The following is a 24,046-nucleotide window of genomic DNA, read 5'->3' as shown; positions in this document are numbered from 1 at the left end:
GGACAGCGGTCAGGAAAATCTGCCATGTTAATTACAGTAATTAGGCACCTTTTGTTTTTTATAATGCCGACAAATGGGTAACAATTCCCAGCCATGGTTAGCGACTGTCCGAGAGCAGAATCCTCCCTCACACTGGCGACTGTCCGAGAGCAGAATCCTCCCTCACACTGGCGACTGTCCGAGAGCAGAATCCTCCCTCACACTGGCGACTGTCCAAGAGCAGAATCCTCCCTCACACTGGCGACTGTCCGAGAGCAGAATCCTCCTTCACACTGGCGACTGTCCAAGAGCAGAATCCTCCCTCACACTGGCGACTGTCCAAGAGCAGAATCCTCCCTCACACTGGCGACTGTCCAAGAGCAGAATCCTCCCTCACACTGGCGACTGTCCGAGAGCAGAATCCTCCTTCACACTGGCGACTGTCCAAGAGCAGAATCCTCCCTCACACTGGCGACTGTCCAAGAGCAGAATCCTCCCTCACACTGGCGACTGTCCAAGAGCAGAATCCTCCCTCACACTGGCGACTGTCCAAGAGCAGAATCCTCCCTCACACTGGCGACTGTCCGAGAGCAGAATCCTCCCTCACACTGGCGACTGTCCGAGAGCAGAATCCTCCCTCACACTGGCGACTGTCCGAGAGCAGAATCCTCCCTCACACTGGCGACTGTCCAAGAGCAGAATCCTCCCTCACACTGGCGACTGTCCAAGAGCAGAATCCTCCCTCACACTGGCGACTGTCCAAGAGCAGAATCCTCCCTCACACTGGCGACTGTCCAAGAGCAGAATCCTCCCTCACACTGGCGACTGTCCGAGAGCAGAATCCTCCCTCACACTGGCGACTGTCCGAGAGCAGAATCCTCCCTCACACTGGCGACTGTCCGAGAGCAGAATCCTCCCTCACACTGGCGACTGTCCAAGAGCAGAATCCTTCCTCACACTGGCGACTGTCCAAGAGCAGAATCCTCCCTCACACTGGCGACTGTCCGAGAGCAGAATCCTCCCTCACACTGGCGACTGTCCGAGAGCAGAATCCTCCCTCACACTGGCGACTGTCCGAGAGCAGAATCCTCCCTCACACTGGCGACTGTCCAAGAGCAGAATCCTCCCTCACACTGGCGACTGTCCGAGAGCAGAATCCTCCCTCACACTGGCGACTGTCCAAGAGCAGAATCCTCCCTCACACTGGCGACTGTCCAAGAGCAGAATCCTCCCTCACACTGGCGACTGTCCGAGAGCAGAATCCTCCCTCACACTGGCGACTGTCCAAGAGCAGAATCCTCCCTCACACTGGCGACTGTCCAAGAGCACAATCCTCCCTCACACTGGCGACTGTCCGAGAGCAGACTCCTCACACTGGCGACTGTCCGAGAGCAGACTCCTCACACTGGCGACTGTCCAAAAGGAGACTCCACACACAGGCGACTGTCCGAGAGCAGACTCCACACACAGGCGACTGTCCGAGAGCAGACTCCTCACACTGGCGACTGTCCGAGAGCAGACTCCTCACACTGGCGACTGTCCGAGAGCAGACTCCTCACACTGGCAACTGTCCAAAAGCAGACTCCACACACAGGCGACTGTCCGAGAGCAGACTCCTCACACTGGCGACTGTCCGAGAGCAGAATCATCCCTCCCACTGGCGACTGTCCGGGAGCCGACTCCTCACACTGGCGACTGTCCGAGAGCAGATTCCTAACACTGGCGACTGTCCGAGAGCAGACTCCTCACACTGGCGACTGTCCAAGAGCAGAATCATCCCTCCCACTGGCGACTGTCCGAGAGCAGACTCCTCACACTGGCGACTGTCCGAGAGCAGAATCCTCCCTCCCACTGGCGACTGTCCGAGAGCAGACTCCTCACACTGGCGACTGTCCGAGAGCAGACTCCTCACACTGGCGACTGTCCGATAGCAGACTCCTCACACTGGAGACTGTCCGAGAGCAGACTCCTCACACTGGAGACTGTCCAAAAGCAGACTCCACACACAGGCGACTGTCCGAGAGCAGACTCCAAACACAGGCGACTGTCCGAGAGCAGACTCCACACACTGGCGACTGTCCGAGAGCAGATTCCTCACACTGGCGACTGTCCGAGAGCAGACTCCTCACACTGGCGACTGTCCGAGAGCAGACTCCTCACACTGGCGACTGTCCGAGAGCAGACTCCTCACACTGGCGACTCTCCGAGAGCAGACTCCTCACACTGGCGACTGTCCGAGAGCAGACTCCTCACACTGGCGACTGTCCAAGAGCAGAATCATCCCTCCCACTGGCGACTGTCCGAGAGCAGACTCCTCACACAGGCGACTGTCCGAGAGCAGACTCCACACACAGGCGACTGTCCGAGAGCAGACTCCTCACACTGGCGACTGTCCGAGAGCAGACTCCTCACACTGGCGACTGTCCGAGAGCAGACTCCTCACACTGGCAACTGTCCAAAAGCAGACTCCACACACAGGCGACTGTCCGAGAGCAGACTCCTCACACTGGCGACTGTCCGAGAGCAGAATCATCCCTCCCACTGGCGACAGTCCGAGAGCCGACTCCTCACACTGGCGACTGTCCGAGAGCAGATTCCTAACACTGGCGACTGTCCGAGAGCAGACTCCTCACACTGGCGACTGTCCAAGAGCAGAATCATCCCTCCCACTGGCGACTGTCCGAGAGCAGACTCCTCACACTGGCGACTGTCCGAGAGCAGAATCCTCCCTCCCACTGGCGACTGTCCGAGAGCAGACTCCTCACACTGGCGACTGTCCGAGAGCAGACTCCTCACACTGGCGACTGTCCGATAGCAGACTCCTCACACTGGAGACTGTCCGAGAGCAGACTCCTCACACTGGAGACTGTCCGAGAGCAGACTCCTCACACAGGCGACTGTCCGAGAGCAGACTCCAAACACAGGCGACTGTCCGAGAGCAGACTCCACACACTGGCGACTGTCCGAGAGCAGATTCCTCACACTGGCGACTGTCCGAGAGCAGACTCCTCACACTGGCGACTGTCCGAGAGCAGACTCCTCACACTGGCGACTGTCCGAGAGCAGAATCCTCACACAGGCGACTGTCCGAGAGCAGACTCCTCACACTGGCGACTGTCCGAGAGCAGATTCCTAACACTGGCGACTATCCGGGAGCAGACTCCTCACACTGACGACTGTCCGAGAGCAGACTCCTCACACTGGCGACTGTCCGAGAGCAGATTCCTCACACTGGCGACTGTCCAAGAGCAGACTCCTCACACTGGCGACTGTCCAGGAGCAGATTCCTAACACTGGTGACTGTCCGAGAGCAGACTCCTCACACTGGCGACTGTCCAAGAGCAGAATCATCCCTCCCACTGGCGACTGTCCGAGAGCAGACTCCTCACACTGGCGACTGTCCGAGAGCAGAATCCTCCCTCCCACTGGCGACTGTCCGAGAGCAGACTCCTCACACTGGCGACTGTCCGAGAGCAGACTCCTCACACTGGCGACTGTCCGATAGCAGACTCCTCACACTGGAGACTGTCCGAGAGCAGACTCCTCACACTGGAGACTGTCCAAAAGCAGACTCCTCACACAGGCGACTGTCCGAGAGCAGACTCCAAACACAGGCGACTGTCCGAGAGCAGACTCCACACACTGGCGACTGTCCGAGAGCAGATTCCTCACACTGGCGACTGTCCGAGAGCAGACTCCTCACACTGGCGACTGTCCGAGAGCAGACTCCTCACACTGGCGACTGTCCGAGAGCAGAATCCTCACACAGGCGACTGTCCGAGAGCAGACTCCTCACACTGGCGACTGTCCGAGAGCAGATTCCTAACACTGGCGACTATCCGGGAGCAGACTCCTCACACTGATGACTGTCCGAGAGCAGACTCCTCACACTGGCGACTGTCCGAGAGCAGATTCCTCACACTGGCGACTGTCCAAGAGCAGACTCCTCACACTGGCGACTGTCCAGGAGCAGATTCCTAACACTGGTGACTGTCCGAGAGCAGACTCCTCACACTGGCGACTGTCCAAGAGCCGAATCCTAACTCACACTGGTTGGCGACTTCCGGGAGCAGACTCCTCACACTGGCGACTACAAAAGAAGGCATTAATATTATTGTGACAATATGGACAATGAGGGTCTTATAATAAAGGTGAATGTGACGGGAGACGCGCTTAATAACACATTTATATTTCGTGGATCCTGATTGAGCAGAACAGGTTGAGCAAAATAAACTGAGATTTATTCCCTTGAAAGGCAAACACACGACAACTGCAGAATAAACTTAATAATTACACTTACGGGTAGAGAAACAGAGGATAATGTCCAGAAAGGTGCAAAGCACCAGGAAATTGACTTTTAAAATGTAGTCCAGTTGCAAATTGCCAAATAAATAGCCAGTCCAATCCTTCTGTGCATGTGCAAAGTCTTTTCTGGTTCTTTATGGGTTCGGTCTGGAATCCCCAGGGCTAACGCAATCCTGAAGCAGGGCTAGTTTCCTTGTTGCGATGTTTTTTAACCCCTTGCGTTCTGGAATCGTAGCCGCTGTACTTAGGTATTATCCGTTTGAAGAAATCAGGTAACACCAGCAGGAACAACAACAACCCAGGAATGAGGGGTACAGGCCTTTTTAAGGACAAGGGCCTGTGAAGTGTTACATTAGCCTCATCTCATTGGCAAGGAATTGTCTTCCTCCAATCAGAACCTGCCATGTCACATGGGCATATCCTACAGCCAGTTCAGGTAACTCTGAGCATGCTCAGTAAGCAGCTTGATAGCACTGCTAAATAAAAAGGGGCCACTCATTTCTGGGGACGCAACGTCTGGAGTTTGGTCCCAAGGTGTGAAATATCTAGGAGGAGTAACAGGATCTGCTACTCAGAAACATCCTGATTAAGTGACACTAAGAATCTGGGGTCTTTCATGTATGCATAACATTTGGTCCTTAATGCATTACAAAGGCAGGCAGAAACAACAGCATCCTGTCGGTACATATAAACCTGCACCAGAAAGGCACTTTATCGAAAATATATGTTTCCCTTATGACAAAGTTATATTTTTAATATGTGTGTACTTGGGGGATTACACTGAGGCGGCACCCCAAAAATCAGGGTGCTGGCTCACTCCGTTCCTAAATTAGCAGTCTTAAAAGGGGAACAGCATATAAAATTAACCCCTTCATCCCCAATATGAAATAGGGGTAACTAGCCGAGCCCACTGCTTTTATTAATGCGCTGATTAGCCCCATTTTCGCCACACCTCCCCCACTCAAAGCCCAAGGTTTGCCCTGGCCACCTCCTCTGGTGGTTGGGCTGACCGGAGGGTTTTTGAAGTCATTAGGTCTTGGGGATGGTCCTGCCGGGAGAGGCCATCAGCGTTCCCATGCTCACTGCCTTTGTTGTGCTGAATGGTGAAGTAACATTCTTGCAAGGCCAGGCTCCAGCGCAGGAGCTTGGCATTCTCTCCCGACACCCTGTGCAACCAACTTAGGGGGTTATGGTCAGTGATAACAGTGAAGTGTCTGCCATACAGAGAGGGCTGTAGCTTCTTTAGAGCCCATACTATGGCCAGACACTCCTTCTCAATAGTGGCATAGGCCACTTCTCTGGGCAGCAGCTTGCGGCTCAGGTAAACCACGGGATGCTCACTACCCCTGTCCCCCACCTGGCTGAGCAGCGCCCCAATACCGAAGTCTGAGGCATCAGTCTGCACCAGAAACTTTTTGGAATAATCTGGAGCGGCCAGTATAGGAGCGCTGGCTAGTGCAGTCTTCAAAGCCTGAAATGCAGCTTCACAGGCAGGGGACCAGACTACCAGCACAGACTGTCGCTTCTGGGTCAAGTCAGTCAGGGGTTTGGCAATGGCACTATACTGGGGAACAAACTTCCTATAGTAGCCTGCAGTGCCTAGAAACGCCATGACCTGCTTTTTGGTTTTGGGAGTGGGCCATTGCACTACTGCCTCTACCTTAGCTGGTTCTGGCTTGAGGTGCCCTCCACCCACTCTATGCCCCAGGTATAAGACTTCAGCCATCCCCACTAAGCACTTGGTGGGTTTTAAGGTGAGACCTGCCTCCCTAATCCTGGCTAGCACCGCAGCTACATGAAGTAAGTGTGATTCCCAGGAGTTACTGAACACAGCAATATCATCCAGATAAGCCCTTGCAAACCCTTGCATGCCCTCTAGCAAACGATTGACCAGGCGTTGGAAGATAGCCGGTGCATTCTTCATCCCAAATGGCATCACTAAGAACTCATAGAGGCCACTTGGGGTGATGAACGCCGACTTCTCCCGAGCCTCCTGGGTCAAAGGGATCAGCCAGTACCCTTTACTGAGATCCCTGGTGGTCAGATACCTTGCCCCCGCGAGTTCATCCAGCAACTCATCCATGCGGGGCATGGGGTAGGCATCTGAAACCGTCCCTGCATTGAGCTGCCGGTAGTCCACATAGAACCAGGTGGTCCCATCCTTCTTAGGCACTAGAACTACCGGACAAGCCCAAGGGCTCTGGGATGGTACAATTACCCCTAGGGCCAGCATCTCCTCCATCTCCCTCTCTATACTGCCCTTCACCTCTGCTGACACTCTATAAGCGTGCTTATGCAGAGGTCTCAGATCCCCTGTAAGCACTGGGTGCTCAGTGATGTGTGTCCTCCCTGGCTTGTCTGTGAACAGAGCCCTATACTGCTCTATGGTACCTCCCTGCCTAGCCTCCCCTAGGAGATCTGGCAGAGCTATGTCCTCCTTGAGCACATGGATGTGATAGACTTTGGTCCTCCCTGTCTCCCTGTATGTCCCCACATACCTCTGCACTCTCTCTGGTGACCTCCTGACCAGGCGGTGGGAGGTAGCCAGAGCATTCCTTATCCTGAATGGAACCCTGACAAACTCACAGAGGCCATTCTGAAGGCTGAAGTCTGACCCCCCCCTTTGCCTTCCTTTCTACACTGTCTGCCACCTCTGCTGATACTCCATAGATATTCTTATGCAGAGGATGCAGATCCCCTGGGAGCACAGGCTCATCTGTACTATGTGCCCTGCCCAGCTTGTCTGAGAACAGGACCCTAGGCTGCTCACCCTAGCCCCGGCTTCTGCCCCTGCCTGACTACCTCCCAGGGCCCCTAGCTCAACAAGGACCCCCCTAGGAAACCCTATCCTACCTAAGAGGCCTGGCACTGCCTGAGCTACTTCCTGAAACATGTTCCCCATTCCTGGTAACAGGTTCAGGAGCATCTGCACATAATCACCCGCTTTACCCTCTGGCTGGCAGGCGTCCCAGGGGTGGCCAAAGTCTGCCACTGCCCCTGCGGCCTCAGGTAAGGCTGCAACAGCTGGGTTCTCATGTGAGTGACCCCCTGATGCCCCACTAGTGGACTGGGGAAGGCTACCTGCAACACTTGCTGCCTACCCTCCCTGAGTCCCGCTTCTGCCCCCGTGAGAGAGTCCCGCTCTCCCGTGAGAGAGCCCCGGTCTCCCGTGAGAGCCCCGCTCTCCCGTGAGAGATCCCCGCTCTCCCGTGAGAGAGCCCCGCTCTCCCGTGAGAGAGCCCCGCTCTCCCGTGAGAGAGCCCCGCTCTCCCGTGAGAGAGCCCCGCTCTCCCGTGAGAGAGCCCCGCTCTCCCGTGAGAGATCCCCGCTCTCCCGCGAGAGAGTCCCGCTCTCCCGCGAGAGAGCCCCGCTCTCCCGCGAGAGAGCCCCGCTCTCCCGCGAGAGAGCCCCGCTCTCTCCCGCGAGAGAGCCCCGCTCTCTCCCGCGAGAGAGCCCCGCTCTCTCCCGCGAGAGAGCCCCGCTCTCTCCCGCGAGAGAGCCCCGCTCTCTCCCGCGAGAGAGCCCCGCTCTCTCCCGCGAGAGAGCCCCGCTCTCTCCCGCGAGAGAGCCCCGCTCTCTCCCGCGAGAGAGCCCCGCTCTCTCCCGCGAGAGAGCCCCGCTCTCTCCCGCGAGAGAGCCCCGCTCTCTCCCGCGAGAGAGCCCCGCTCTCTCCCGCGAGAGAGCCCCGCTCTCTCCCGCGAGAGAGCCCCGCTCTCTCCCGCGAGAGAGCCCCGCTCTCTCCCGCGAGAGAGCCCCGCTCTCTCCCGCGAGAGAGCCCCGCTCTCTCCCGCGAGAGAGCCCCGCTCTCTCCCGCGAGAGAGCCCCGCTCTCTCCCGCGAGAGAGCCCCGCTCTCTCCCGCGAGAGAGCCCCGCTCTCTCCCGCGAGAGAGCCCCGCTCTCTCCCGCGAGAGAGCCCCGCTCTCTCCCGCGAGAGAGCCCCGCTCTCTCCCGCGAGAGAGCCCCGCTCTCTCCCGCGAGAGAGCCCCGCTCTCTCCCGCGAGAGAGCCCCGCTCTCTCCCGCGAGAGAGCCCCGCTCTCTCCCGCGAGAGAGCCCCGCTCTCCCGTGAGAGAGCCCCGCTCTCCCGGGAGAGAGCCCCGCTCTCCCGGGAGAGAGCCCCGCTCTCCCGAGAGAGAGCCCCGCTCTCCCGAGAGAGAGCCCCGCTCTCCCGAGAGAGAGCCCCGCTCTCCCGAGAGAGAGCCCCGCTCTCTCCCGCGAGAGAGCCCCGCTCTCTCCCGCGAGAGAGCCCCGCTCTCTCCCGCGAGAGAGCCCCGCTCTCTCCCGCGAGAGAGCCCCGCTCTCTCCCGCGAGAGAGCCCCGCTCTCTCCCGCGAGAGAGCCCCGCTCTCTCCCGCGAGAGAGCCCCGCTCTCTCCCGCGAGAGAGCCCCGCTCTCTCCCGCGAGAGAGCCCCGCTCTCTCCCGCGAGAGAGCCCCGCTCTCTCCCGCGAGAGAGCCCCGCTCTCTCCCGCGAGAGAGCCCCGCTCTCTCCCGCGAGAGAGCCCCGCTCTCTCCCGCGAGAGAGCCCCGCTCTCTCCCGCGAGAGAGCCCCGCTCTCTCCCGCGAGAGAGCCCCGCTCTCTCCCGCGAGAGAGCCCCGCTCTCTCCCGCGAGAGAGCCCCGCTCTCTCCCGCGAGAGAGCCCCGCTCTCTCCCGCGAGAGAGCCCCGCTCTCTCCCGCGAGAGAGCCCCGCTCTCTCCCGCGAGAGAGCCCCGCTCTCCCGCGAGAGAGCCCCGCTCTCCCGTGAGAGAGCCCCGCTCTCCCGTGAGAGAGCCCCGCTCTCCCGGGAGAGAGCCCCGCTCTCCCGGGAGAGAGCCCCGCTCTCCCGGGAGAGAGCCCCGCTCTCCCGAGAGAGAGCCCCGCTCTCCCGAGAGAGAGCCCCGCTCTCCCGAGAGAGAGCCCCGCTCTCTCCCGCGAGAGAGCCCCGCTCTCTCCCGCGAGAGAGCCCCGCTCTCTCCCGCGAGAGAGCCCCGCTCTCTCCCGCGAGAGAGCCCCGCTCTCTCCCGCGAGAGAGCCCCGCTCTCTCCCGCGAGAGAGCCCCGCTCTCTCCCGCGAGAGAGCCCCGCTCTCTCCCGCGAGAGAGCCCCGCTCTCTCCCGCGAGAGAGCCCCGCTCTCTCCCGCGAGAGAGCCCCGCTCTCTCCCGCGAGAGAGCCCCGCTCTCTCCCGCGAGAGAGCCCCGCTCTCTCCCGCGAGAGAGCCCCGCTCTCTCCCGCGAGAGAGCCCCGCTCTCTCCCGCGAGAGAGCCCCGCTCTCTCCCGCGAGAGAGCCCCGCTCTCCCGTGAGAGAGCCCCGCTCTCTCCCGTGAGAGAGCCCCGCTCTCTCCCGTGAGAGAGCCCCGCTCTCCCGTGAGAGAGCCCCGCTCTCCCGTGAGAGAGCCCCGCTCTCCCGTGAGAGAGCCCCGCTCTCCCGTGAGAGAGCCCCGCTCTCCCGGGAGAGAGCCCCGCTCTCCCGGGAGAGAGCCCCGCTCTCCCGGGAGAGAGCCCCGCTCTCCCGAGAGAGAGCCCCGCTCTCCCGAGAGAGAGCCCCGCTCTCCCGTGAGAGAGCCCCGCTCTCCCGTGAGAGAGCCCCGGTCTCCCGTGACCATTATTATTATTTTACACAGCCGTCTAATGAAATACAAAGATAAGACTTTGGATGTGGTTTTGGCCCCTGAGGTTTCTCTGACCGCACCGGGAGACTGCAGACTGAAAATCTGACCGCACCGGGAGACTGCAGACTGAAAATCTGACCGCACCGGGAGACTGCAGACTGAAAATCTGACCGCCCCGGGAGACTGCAGACTGAAAATCTGACCGCACCGGGAGACTGCTGACTGAAAATCTGACCGCACCGAGAGACTGCTGACTGAAAATCTGACCGCACCGGGAGACTGCAGACTGAAAATCTGACCGCACCGGGAGACTGCTGACTGAAAATCTGACCGCACCGGGAGACTGCTGACTGAAAATCTGACCGCACCGGGAGACTGCTGACTGAAAATCTGACCGCACCGGGAGACTGCCGACTGAAAATCTGACTGCACCGGGAGACTGCTGACTGAAAATCTGACCGCACCGGGAGACTGCAGACTGAAAATCTGACTGCACCGGGAGACTGCAGACTGAAAATCTGACCGCACCGGGAGACTGCAGACTGAAAATCTGACCGCACCGGGAGACTGCAGACTGAAAATCTGACCGCCCCGGGAGACTGCAGACTGAAAATCAGACCGCACCGGGAGACTGCAGACTGAAAATCTGACCGCACCGGGAGACTGCTGACTGAAAATCTGACCGCACCGAGAGACTGCTGACTGAAAATCTGACCGCACCGGGAGACTGCAGACTGAAAATCTGACCGCACCGGGAGACTGCTGACTGAAAATCTGACCGCACCGGGAGACTGCTGACTGAAAATCTGACCGCACCGGGAGACTGCTGACTGAAAATCTGACCGCACCGGGAGACTGCCGACTGAAAATCTGACTGCACCGGGAGACTGCTGACTGAAAATCTGACCGCACCGGGAGACTGCAGACTGAAAATCTGACCGCACCGGGAGACTGCTGACTGAAAATCTGACCGGACCGGGAGACTGCTGACTGAAAATCTGACCGCACCGGGAGACTGCTGACTGAAAATCTGACCGCACCGGGAGACTGCCGACTGAAAATCTGACTGCACCGGGAGACTGCTGACTGAAAATCTGACCGCACCGGGAGACTGCTGACTGAAAATCTGACCGCACCGGGAGACTGCTGACTGAAAATCTGACCGCACCGGGAGACTGCTGACTGAAAATCTGACCGCACCGGGAGACTGCTGACTGAAAATCTGACCGCACCGGGAGACTGCTGACTGAAAATCTGACCGCACCGGGAGACTGCTGACTGAAAATCTGACCGCACCGGGAGACTGCTGACTGAAAATCTGACCGCACCGGGAGACTGCTGACTGAAAATCTGACCGCACCGGTTCATTTAGGGAAATAAACAAACAGCGGCAATTGAAAAGATCAAAGGTTACAGCAGCTACAGAAACATGTGCCCATGCATTGCCATCGTGGTTATCCTCTCCCCATAATGGGCATAGCTTACCATAGTGACAATCAATGGGTAGAGGGAGTGGGGGGGAGTTGCCCCGAGGAGGGTGGTGAAGCCTCTCGGGTGGGTAGTGAGAGGGGGATTAACCCCTTAATTACCATAGCGATTAATAACCACTAAGGTGATTAAGGGGTTACAGGCCAGTAGCAAGTTTTTATTTTTCCGTCGGTGCCCACTCAAGAGGACACAGAGGCTGAAGATGAAGACAGCCTTCATCCTGAGAGGGGTAAGTACAACTTTTATTTATTAAATGCTGACTGGGTAATGTTTTATTTTTAATGGGCAAATGCGCTATTATCCAGATTTGGATCATAAGGATTTTGTCCATAACTAAGTGTATTGGGGGGGGGTGGGGGGGGAGAAGAGACAATCAATGGTTGTGTTGGCTAGTATTTTTTGCTGTATTGTAATGTTTATTTTATTTAATTGTGAATTTTTGTTTTTTTGCATCACAAACTGGCTAGTAGTGCTTCTGCTATTTGTATGCGTGGTGATTTGTGTAGTTGCCCTGGGTCGGGTGGTTAGACCTCCCGGGTGGGTAGCTTGAGTGGGGGTTAACCCCTTAATTGAGGGTTGAGGGATAGGAAATGGGGGTATTTTTACCAGGGCAGGTGGTTAGGCCTACCGGGAAGGGTTGCAAGAGGAGTTAACCCCTTCATTAGGCAATACAAAGGTAATTAAGCAGTTAGCCCATCCTGCAACCCTCACGGGAGGCCAAACCACCCTCCCCGGGGAAACTACAGCACACCCTTCACCAACCCAATTAAAACACCAATAACCCCTTAATTACCTTAGTGGTAGTAACCGCTAAGGTAATTAAGGGATTGCTAGTGTTTTAATGGTTGGGTATCAGCCATTACTTGTTCGGGCAGAAGAGCAGGAGGAGGACAGCCTTCACCCTGGCAGGAGCAAGTAAAACATTCACCACTTTAATGTATTTTATGGTATTTGGGGGAAAGCGCTTGTTGCCATATTTGACGATCATGACATTTGCCCATTCCTTTGTGGGGGGATTTGTTGGGGGCCGTGGGTAAAGGGGATAGTTGCCCCAGGGTGGGTAGTTAGGCCTCTTGGGTGAGTAGTGGGACGGGTTAACCCTTTCATCACCATAGTGGTAGTAACTGCTACTGAAGGGGTTAACCCCTCCTGAAACTCTCCCGGTAGGCCTAACTACCCACCCTGTGGCAACTACCCCTTTCACCCACTCCCTGTACCCCCAATAAACCAGGTACTCTGGTTTAACCCCTTCATTACCTTAGTGGCTAGCCGCTAAAGTAATGAAGCTGTTTGGATTTTATTAATATAGTATTGCAGCAGGGGTCTCCGGAGCTGAACCGCATTACTTTCAGCCTGGGGGACCCCCTGCTTCCCAAGACACAGGCCCCGGTATGGGGAGCCCTAATCTCGCTGCATTGTTTAAATCTCCCACGTCATGTGACCGGGACATTTCAACATGTCGGAGATACCGGCTCCCCATACCGAGGCCTGAATCTCGGGAAGCAGGGGGTCCCCCAGCGTCACGTGATGGCCTGTTAGTGACGCGCAGGGAGAGGGACTGATTCCATGTACTCTCACTGCGCGTCCCGGAGGCTCCGGTTATAATGATGCACCGCGTGCGCGCGCTTCTGTGACGTCGCAGAGCGACATGTGCACAAGCACATTCTTCTGCGCGCGCGACTGCCGGACTAAATCTTTTTTGATTGGATGGCGGCGTCACATGACACGGCCGTCGCAACCAGAAAACACATTTGGAAACCACTTCAACTGTCGGCCCGCATTGCCGTAGCCAGCGGCGGGACAGTCGCGGTTGGTATAAGCGTTTTGAGGGGATGCACAGTATTTGTTTTGGCGCGGTGCGCGTTTGTATGATCACGACCTTAGGCCTCGCCCCTCCTGCTCGCACGACGGCGTGCGCAGCGCGAGATGGCCCTCTGGGGGGCCGGCCCCACTCCGTGCGTGCACATGGTCAAGCGTGAGAGCCGCGACCACATTCTGAAAAGTCAGAAACGTTGTCTTTTGGTGCGGCGGCCGAGCGATGGCCGCGGCGGCGGTTCAGCCAGTGAAAGCGTGTGATGTCATGGCCACGCCGCGCCTCCCCAACGCCAGTGATCTGAAGTCCTTGAAGGCTTGGGTGGAGGGCACGAGCGACGCCAGGCGCTCCTTCGCGCTCACGGGGGCCGCAGCCTGACAGCAGGGACCCCCGCTGGGGTATACTGACCGGCCATTAGTCTGGTCACAGGCAGCTGCCATCTGTATGTATGCATGTAATATGTATGTATGTAATATGTATGTATGCATGTAATATGCATGCATGTAATATGCATGCATGTAATATGTATGCATGTAATATGTATGCATGCATGTAATGTGTATGCATGTAATGTGTATGCATGTAATATGTATGCATGCATGTAATATGTATGCATGCATGTAATATGTATGTATGTAATATGTATGCGTGTAATATGTATGTATGTAATATGTATTCATGCATGTAATATGTATTTATGTAATATGTATGCGTGTAATATGTATGTATGTAATATGTATGCATGCATGTAATATGTATGCATGTAATATGTATGCATGTAATATGTATACATGCATGTAATATGTATGTATGTAATATGTATGCGTGTAATATGTATGTATGTAATATGTATGCATGCATGTAATATGTATGTGTGTAATATGTATGTATGTAATATGTATGCATGCATGTAATATGTATGTATGTAATATTTATGCATGCATGTAATATGTATGCATGTAATATGCATGCATGTAATATGTATGCATGCATGTAATATGTATGCATGCATGTAATATGTATGCATGTAATATGTATGCATGCATGTAATATGTATGCATGTAATATGTATGCATGCATGTAATATGTATGCATGTAATATGTATGTATGTAATATGTATGCATGCATGTAATATGTATGTATGTAATATGTATGCATGCATGTAATATGTATGCATGTAATATGTATGCATGCATGTAATATGTATGTATGTAATATGTATGCATGCATGTAATATGTATGCATGTAATATGTATGTAATATGTATGCATGCATGTAATATGTATGCATGTAATATGTATGCATGCATGTAATATGTATGTAATATGTATGCATGTAATTTGTATGTATGTAATATGTATGCATGCATGTAATATGTATCTATGTAATATGTATGCATGCATGTAATATGTATCTATGTAATATGTATGCATGCATGTAATATGTATGTATGATATATATATGCATGCATGTAATATGTATGTATGTAATATGCATGCATGCATGTAATATGTATGTATGTAATATGCTTTCTGTCTCTGAGGAATACTCGACAGTAAGGCTAGATATGTATGTATGTATGTATGTATGTATGTATGTATGTATGTATGTATGTATGTAATATAACAAATGAAAATATTACTGTGACACACACACACACACACACACAGTGACACACACAGTGAGACACACAGTGAGACACACAGTGAGACACACACAGTGAGACACAGTGACACACACACACACACACACACACACACACACACACAGTGTGACACACACACAATGAGACACACACACAGTGAGACACACACACACAGTGAGACACACACACACACACACACACACACAGTGAGACACACACACACACACACACACACAGTGACACACACAGTGACACACACACACACAGTGACACACACACACACAGTGACACACACACACACACAGTGACACACACACACACACACACAGTGACACACACAGTGACACACACACACACAGTGACACACACACACACACACACACACACACAGTGACACACACACACACACAGTGACACACACACACACACACACACACACACACACACACACACAGTGACACACACACACAGTGACACACACACACACACACACACACACACACACACACACACACACACACAGTGACACACACACACACACAGTGACACACACACACACAGTGACACACACACACACACACAGTGACACACACACACACACACAGTGACACACACACACACACAGTGACACACACACACACAGTGACACACACACACAGTGACACACACACACAGTGACACACACACACACAGTGACACACACCCACACAGTGACACACACACACACACACACACACACACAGTGGCACACACACACAGTGGCACACACACACACACACACACACACACACACACAGTGACACACACACACACACACAGTGACACACACACACAGTGACACACCTTGCAGCTCTGCACCAGTTGCTGCTGTGCAGCAGGGTTCTTGTTGCTGGAAGACGCGTTCTGCGCAGCTGCAATAGTCTGCGTGGCCGAGGCTGCAGCTTGTCTCGCTGCGTGCTGGGGGCAGAGGGAGAGGGGAACAGTGAGACCCAAACCCCCGCGAGACCCCCCCTTCCCAAGCACCACCCCCCTCCTCTAACTCATACCCCCCCTTCCCAAGCACCACCCCCCTCCTCTAACTCATACCCCCCCTTCCCAAGCACCACCCCCTCCTCTAACTCATACCCCCCCTTCCCAAGCACCACCCCCCTCCTCTAACTCATACCCCCCCTTCCCAAGCACCACCCCTCTCCTCTAACTCATACCCCCCCTTCCCAAGCACCACCCCCTCCTCTAACTCATACCCCCCTTCCCAAGCACCACCCCCCTCCTCTAACTCATACCCCCCTTCCCAAGCACCACCCCCTCCTCTAACTCATACCCCCCCTTCCCAAGCACCACCCCCCTCCTCTAACTCATACCCCCCCTTCCCAAGCACCACCCCCCTCCTCTAACTCATACCCCCCCTTCCCAAGCACCACCCCCCTCCTCTAACTCATACCCCCCCTTCCCAAGCACCACCCCCCTCCTCTAACTCATACCCCTCGCTGTTACACCCCGGCCCCCTCCCCTAACTCATACCCCCTCCAGCTGTTACACCCTGTCCCCCTCCTCTAACTCATACCCCCCCGTGTTACACCCCGTCCCCCTCCTCTAACTCATACCCCCTCCTGCTGTTACACCCCGTCCCCCTCCTCTAACTCATACCCCCTCCCGCTGTTACACCCCGTCCCCTCCCCTAACTCATACCCCCGCTGTTACACCCCGTCCCCTCCCATGACTCATACCCCCGCTGTTACACCCCGGCCCCCTCCCCTAACTCATACCCCCGCTGTTACACCCCATCCCCCCTCTAACTCATACCCCCTCCCGCTGTTACACCTCATCCCCCTCCTCTACCTCATACCCCCCGCTGTTACACCCCATCCCCCTCCTCTAACTCATACCCCCTCCAGCTGTTACACCCTGTCCCCCTCCTCTAACTCATACCCCCTCCCGCTGTTACACCCCGTCCCCTCCCCTAACTCATACCCCCGCTGTTACACCCCGTCCCCTCCCATAACTCATACCCCCCCGCTGTTACACCCCGGCCCCCTCCCCTAACTCATACCCCCGCTGTTACACCTCATCCCCCTCCTCTAACTCATACCCCCCCGCTGTTACACCCTGTCCCCCTCCTGTACCTCATACCCCCCGCTGTTACACCCCGGCCCCCTCCCCTAACTCATACCCCCGCTGTTACACCCCGTCCCCCCTCTAACTCATACCCCCTCCCGCTGTTACACCTCATCCCCCTCCTCTACCTCATACCCCCTCCCGCTGTTACACCCTGTCCCCCTCCTCTACCTCATACCCCCTGCTGTTACACCCCGTCCCCCTCCTCTACCTCATACCCCCCGCTGTTGCACCCCGTCCCCCTCCTCTAACTCATACCCCCCGCTGTTGCACCCCGTCCCCCTCCTCTAACTCATACCCTCCCGCTGTTGCACCCCGTCCCCCTCCTCTAACTCATACCCTCCCGCTGTTACACCCCGTCCCCCTCCTCTACCTCATACCCCCCGCTGTTACACCCCGTCCCCCTCCTCTAACTCATACCCTCCCGCTGTTACACACTGTCCCCCTCCTCTAACTCATACCCCCCACTAATACACCCCGGCCCCCTCCTCTAACTCATACCCTCCCGCTGTTACACACCGCCCCCTCCTCTAACTCATACCCCCGCTGTTGCACCCCGTCCCCCTCCTCTAACTCATACCCTCCCGCTGTTACACACTGTCCCCCTCCTCTAACGCATACCCCCCACTAATACACCCCGGCCCCCTCCTCTAACTCATACCCTCCCGCTGTTACACACCGCCCCCTCCTCTAACTCATACCCCCCCGCTGTTACACCCCGTCCCCCTCCTCTAACTCATACCCCCGCTGTTACACACCGCCCCCTCCTCTAACTCATACCCTCCCGCTGTTGCACCCCGTCCCCCTCCTCTAACTCATACCCTCCCGCTGTTACACCCCGTCCCCCTCCTCTACCTCATACCCCCCGCTGTTACACCCCGTCCCCCTCCTCTAACTCATACCCCCCGCTGTTACACCCCGTCCCCCTCCTCTAACTCATACCCTCCCGCTGTTACACCCCGTCCCCCTCCTCTAACGCATACCATTCCCGCTGTTACATCCCGTCCCCCTCCTCTAACTCATACCCTCCCGCTGTTACACACTGTCCCCCTCCTCTAACTCATACCCCCCACTAATACACCCCGGCCCCCTCCTCTAACTCATACCCCCCGCTGTTACACCCCGCCCCCCTCCTCTAACTCATACCCCCCCGCTGTTACACCCAGTCCCCTCCTCTAACTTATACCCCCGCTGTTACACCCCGTCCCCCTCCTCTACCTCATACCTCCCGCTGTTACACCCCGACCCCCTCCTCTAACTCATACCTCCCGCTGTTACACCCCGTCCCCCTCCTCTAACTCATACGCCCTCCCGCTGTTACACACCGCCCCCTTCCTCTACCTCATACCCCCCGCTGTTACACCCCGTCCCCCTCCTCTACCTCATACCCCCCGCTGTTACACCCCGTCCCCCTCCTCTAACTCATACCCCCCGCTGTTACACACCGCCCCCTTCCTCTACCTCATACCCCCCGCTGTTACACCCCGTCCCCCTCCTCTACCTCATACCCCCCCGCTGTTACACCCCGTCCCCCTCCTCTACCTCATACCCCCCGCTGTTACACCCCGTCCCCCTCCTCTAACTCATACCCTCCCGCTGTTACACACTGTCCCCCTCCTCTAACTCATACCCCCCACTAATACACCCCGGCCCCCTCCTCTAACTCATACCCGTCCGCTGTTACACACCGCCCCCTCCTCTAACTCATACCCCCCCGCTGTTACACCCCGTCCCCCTCCTCTAACTCATACCCCCGCTGTTACACACCGCCCCCTCCTCTAACTCATACCCTCCCGCTGTTGCACCCCGTCCCCCTCCTCTAACTCATACCCTCCCGCTGTTACACCCCGTCCCCCTCCTCTACCTCATACCCCCCGCTGTTACACCCCGTCCCCCTCCTCTAACTCATACCCCCCGCTGTTACACCCCGTCCCCCTCCTCTAACTCATACCCTCCCGCTGTTACACCCCGTCCCCCTCCTCTAACGCATACCATTCCCGCTGTTACATCCCGTCCCCCTCCTCTAACTCATACCCTCCCGCTGTTACACACTGTCCCCCTCCTCTAACTCATACCCCCCACTAATACACCCCGGCCCCCTCCTCTAACTCATACCCCCCGCTGTTACACCCCGCCCCCCTCCTCTAACTCATACCCCCCCGCTGTTACACCCAGTCCCCTCCTCTAACTTATACCCCCGCTGTTACACCCCGTCCCCCTCCTCTACCTCATACCTCCCGCTGTTACACCCCGACCCCCTCCTCTAACTCATACCTCCCGCTGTTACACCCCGTCCCCCTCCTCTAACTCATACGCCCTCCCGCTGTTACACACCGCCCCCTTCCTCTACCTCATACCCCCCGCTGTTACACCCCGTCCCCCTCCTCTACCTCATACCCCCCGCTGTTACACCCCGTCCCCCTCCTCTAACTCATACCCCCCGCTGTTACACACCGCCCCCTTCCTCTACCTCATACCCCCCGCTGTTACACCCCGTCCCCCTCCTCTACCTCATACCCCCCGCTGTTACACCCCGTCCCCCTCCTCTACCTCATACCCCCCGCTGTTACACCCCGTCCCCCTCCTCTACCTCATACCCCCCGCTGTTACACCCCGTCCCCCTCCTCTAACTCATACCCCCCCACTGTTATACCCCGCCCCCTCCTCTAACTCATACCCCCCCACTGTTATACCCCGCCCCCCTCCCCTAACTTATACCCCCCCACTGTTATACCCCGCCCCCCTCCCCTAACTTATACCCCCCCGCTGCTACATCCCGTTCCCTGCAGCTCAGGACGTTTCCACAGGGAATAATCCTCCTGTCAGTGACATGATCACATTGATCGTGTGACACGTTACGTGATCTCCTGGCTGATCTCCTGGCTGATCTCCTGGCTGATCTCCTGGCTGATCTCCTGGCTGATCTCCTCGCTCACCTCCAGCTTGTGCACCAGCTTCTTCTTGATTGCGTTCTGTGCGGCTGCGTTGGTCGCAATGCGCAGTCCTTCTGCCGCCTCGCGCAGCTTCTGCTGCTGCTCTTCACTGTCAGGGTGAGCTGCCGCGCCCTGCGGATAGAGCACGGGTCATACATACCCAAAAAACAGAGGAACGAGGACCAGGAGCACCCCAAAACCAGGGACTACCCAAAAACCCGGGGAGAGAGACTAGGAGGCAAGCCAAAACCAAAGAACTGAAAAAGTACAGCCAGAAAACTGATATTAGTTGGAGAGAGAGCGCAGACACACACGCGCACACACGTGCACACACGCACGCACACACGCACACACACGCACGCGCGCACACACGCACACACACGCACGCGCGCGCACACACACACACACGCACACACTTACCTTGGCTGCCTCCACCATACGCGCGGTTGCGTCTGCCAGTAGTTTCGCTGCGCTCAGCAGTTTGCGAGAGTTCTCCAGGTCGGTTTCACGCTCGGCGTCGGCTTTAATGGCACCCACAAGGTCTGACGTGGCCTGAGCCAGGATCCGAGCCTGACGCACCATCTCCCCTGTACAGAACACCCAGGGAGGTGAGGACACGGTGTGCAAGGAAGAGTCAACAGGAAGGAGAGGGGACACGGTGTGCAAGAGGAGAGTCAACAGGAAGGAGAGGGGACATGGTGTGCAAGAGGAGAGTCATCAGGGAGGTGAGGGGACACAGTGTGCAAGAGAAGAGACATCAGAGAGGTGAAGGGACACGGTGTGCAAGAGGAGAGTCAACAGGAAGGAGAGGGGACACGGTGTGCAAGAGGAGAGTCATCAGGGAGGTGAGGGGACACAGTGTGCAAGAGAAGAGACATCAGAGAGGTGAAGGGACACGGTGTGCAAGAGGAGAGTCAACAGGGAGGTGAGGGGACACGGTGTGCAAGGAAGAGTCAACAGGAAGGAGAGGGGACACGGTGTGCAAGAGGAGAGTCAACAGGGAGGTGAGGGGACACGGTGTGCAAGGAAGAGTCAACAGGAAGGAGAGGGGACACGGTGTGCAAGAGGAGAGTCAACAGGAAGGAGAGGGGACACGGTGTGCAAGAGGAGAGTCATCAGGGAGGTGAGGGGACACAGTGTGCAAGAGAAGAGACATCAGAGAGGTGAAGGGACACGGTGTGCAAGAGGAGAGTCAACAGGAAGGAGAGGGGACACGGTGTGCAAGAGGAGAGTCATCAGGGAGGTGAGGGGACACAGTGTGCAAGAGAAGAGACATCAGAGAGGTGAAGGGACACGGTGTGCAAGAGGAGAGTCAACAGGGAGGTGAGGGGACACGGTGTGCAAGGAAGAGTCAACAGGAAGGAGAGGGGACACGGTGTGCAAGAGGAGAGTCAACAGGGAGGTGAGGGGACACGGTGTGCAAGGAAGAGTCAACAGGAAGGAGAGGGGACACGGTGTGCAAGAGGAGAGTCAACAGGAAGGAGAGGGGACACGGTGTGCAAGAGGAGAGTCATCAGGGAGGTGAGGGGACACAGTGTGCAAGAGAAGAGACATCAGAGAGGTGAAGGGACACGGTGTGCAAGAGGAGAGTCAACAGGGAGGTGAGGGGACACGGTGTGCAAGAGGAGAGTCAACAGGGAGGTGAGGGGACACGGTGTGCAAGAGGAGAGTCAACAGGAAGGAGAGGGGACACGGTGTGCAAGAGGAGAGTCATCAAGGAGGTGAGGGGACACGGTGTGCAAGAGAAGAGACATCAGGGAGGTGAAGGGACACGGTGTGCAAGAGGAGAGTCAACAGGGAGGTGAGGGGACACGGTGTGCAAGGAAGAGTCAACAGGAAGGAGAGGGGACACGGTGTGCAAGAGGAGAGTCATCAGGGAGGTGAGGGGACACGGTGTGCAAGGGGAGAGTAACAGGAAGGTGAAGGGACACGGTGTGCAAGAGGAGAGTCATCAGGGAGGTGAGGGGACACGGTGTGCAAGGAAGAGTCATCAGGGAGGTGAGGGGACACGGTGTGCAAGAGGAGAGTCAACAGGGAGGTGAGGGGACACGGTGTGCAAGGGGAGAGTAACAGGAAGGTGAAGGGACACGGTGTGCAAGAGGAGAGTCATCAGGGAGGTGAGGGGACACGGTGTGCAAGGAAGAGTCATCAGGGAGGTGAGGGGACACGGTGTGCAAGGAAGAGTCATCAGGGAGGTGAGGGGACACGGTGTGCAAGAGGAGAGTCATCAGGGAGGTGAGGGGACACGGTGTGCAAGGGGAGAGTAACAGGAAGGTACACAGTGAGGAACCCTGTGTATCTCTGACCGTGCCGCACAATGAGGACGCCCGGGAGTAGAGATGGAGGGGGGACACGCAGCAGACACCTGGAGGGGGGCACGCACAGCAGACACCGTGGGGGGGGGGGGGAGGGGCACGAGCAGCCGATGGCGGGCCCATGCAGTAGACATTGAAGAGTGGGGTTGCGGGGGGGGTGGGGGGGGACACACACAGCACACTGACCAGCATCTCCCATGGAGCTGAAGATGTTCTCGGTCACATTAAGGATGGTGTCGGTGGCCTGATCATATCTCCCGGTGGATGGTCCCCCTGTAGCATGCTTCTTAATGTGCTGAAGCAGATCGTTCAGCGCCTGAGTCACCGACGTGGCTGCTACTCCCACTGCCTTCAGGAGCTCAGGATTCCCCGTGGCCGCCTCTGAAGATTCCACGCAGCCTTCCACTGACTTGGCCACCTGCTTCCCGGCCTCCAGCAGCTGCTCCTGGCACACGGGGGAACTGATCGTGGGAGCGACCACCTGAGGGTCAGGAAGACTAGGTCAGGACTGGACCGGCCCAACACGCTGTTACCACACGTTGCAAATGTACTGTGAGGACCCCCGTGTGTCTCAGCCCCCGCTGCACAGTGACACCCCCGTGTGTCTCAGCCCCCGCTGCACAGTGACACCCCCGTGTGTCTCAGCCCCCGCTGCACAGTGACACCCCCGTGTGTCTCAGCCCCCGCTGCACAGTGACACCCCCGTGTGTCTCAGCCCCCGCTGCACAGCGACACCCCCGTGTATCTCAGCCCCCGCTGCACAGTGACACCCCCGTGTGTCTGAGCCCCCGCTGCACAGTGACACCCCCGTGTGTCTCAGCCCCCGCTGCACAGTGACACCCCCGTGTGTCTCAGCCCCCGCTGCACAGTGACACCCCCGTGTGTCTCAGCCCCCGCTGCACAGTGACACCCCCGTGTGTCTCAGCCCCCGCTGCACAGTGACACCCCCGTGTATCTCAGCCCCCGCTGCACAGTGACACCCCCGTGTGTCTCAGCCCCCGCTGCACAGTGACACCCCCGTGTGTCTCAGCCCCCGCTGCACAGTGACACCCCCGTGTGTCTCAGCCCCCGCTGCACAGTGACACCCCCGTGTGTCTCAGCCCCCGCTGCACAGTGACACCCCCGTGTGTCTCAGCCCCCGCTGCACAGTGACACCCCCGTGTGTCTCAGCCCCCGCTGCACAGTGACACCCCCGTGTATCTCAGCCCCCGCTGCACAGTGACACCCCCGTGTGTCTCAGCCCCCGCTGCACAGTGACACCCCCGTGTGTCTCAGCCCCCGCTGCACAGTGACACCCCCGTGTGTCTCAGCCCCCGCTGCACAGTGACACCCCCGTGTGTCTCAGCCCCCGCTGCACAGTGACACCCCCGTGTATCTCAGCCCCCGCTGCACAGTGACACCCCCGTGTGTCTCAGCCCCCGCTGCACAGTGACACCCCCGTGTGTCTCAGCCCCCGCTGCACAGTGACACCCCCGTGTGTCTCAGCCCCCGCTGCACAGTGACACCCCCGTGTGTCTCAGCCCCCGCTGCACAGTGACACCCCCGTGTGTCTCAGCCCCCGCTGCACAGTGACACCCCCGTGTGTCTCAGCCCCCGCTGCACAGTGACACCCCCGTGTGTCTCAGCCCCCGCTGCACAGTGACACCCCCGTGTGTCTCAGCCCCCGCTGCACAGTGACACCCCCGTGTGTCTCAGCCCCCGCTGCACAGTGACACCCCCGTGTGTCTCAGCCCCCGCTGCACAGTGACACCCCCGTGTGTCTCAGCCCCCGCTGCACAGTGACACCCCCGTGTGTCTCAGCCCCCGCTGCACAGTGACACCCCCGTGTGTCTCAGCCCCCGCTGCACAGTGACACCCCCGTGTGTCT

At 57.4% G+C, this 24,046-nt stretch overlaps 1 protein-coding gene across 1 annotated transcript in view; it reads right to left on the bottom strand.

Annotated features, from left to right (window-relative positions):
- The window catches only part of LOC142475005 (talin-1-like), a 58,504-nt gene that overhangs the window by 23,330 nt on the left and 11,128 nt on the right, over positions 1-24,046 (bottom strand). Inside the window, exons 3-6 of the mRNA XM_075581099.1 lie at positions 22,366-22,660; positions 20,285-20,451; positions 19,868-19,996; positions 15,660-15,773 (exon numbers count right to left, since the gene is read on the bottom strand). Coding sequence (XP_075437214.1) covers positions 15,660-15,773; positions 19,868-19,996; positions 20,285-20,451; positions 22,366-22,660 — 705 coding nt within the window. The remainder of the gene's footprint in view (positions 1-15,659; positions 15,774-19,867; positions 19,997-20,284; positions 20,452-22,365; positions 22,661-24,046) is intronic.

This window comes from Ascaphus truei, unplaced genomic scaffold, assembly GCF_040206685.1.
Source record: "Ascaphus truei isolate aAscTru1 unplaced genomic scaffold, aAscTru1.hap1 HAP1_SCAFFOLD_1049, whole genome shotgun sequence".
NCBI classification, from domain to species: domain Eukaryota; kingdom Metazoa; phylum Chordata; class Amphibia; order Anura; family Ascaphidae; genus Ascaphus; species Ascaphus truei.
The sequence above is the reverse complement of the archived record's forward strand: the minus strand, read 5'-3'. Positions and strand labels throughout refer to the sequence as shown.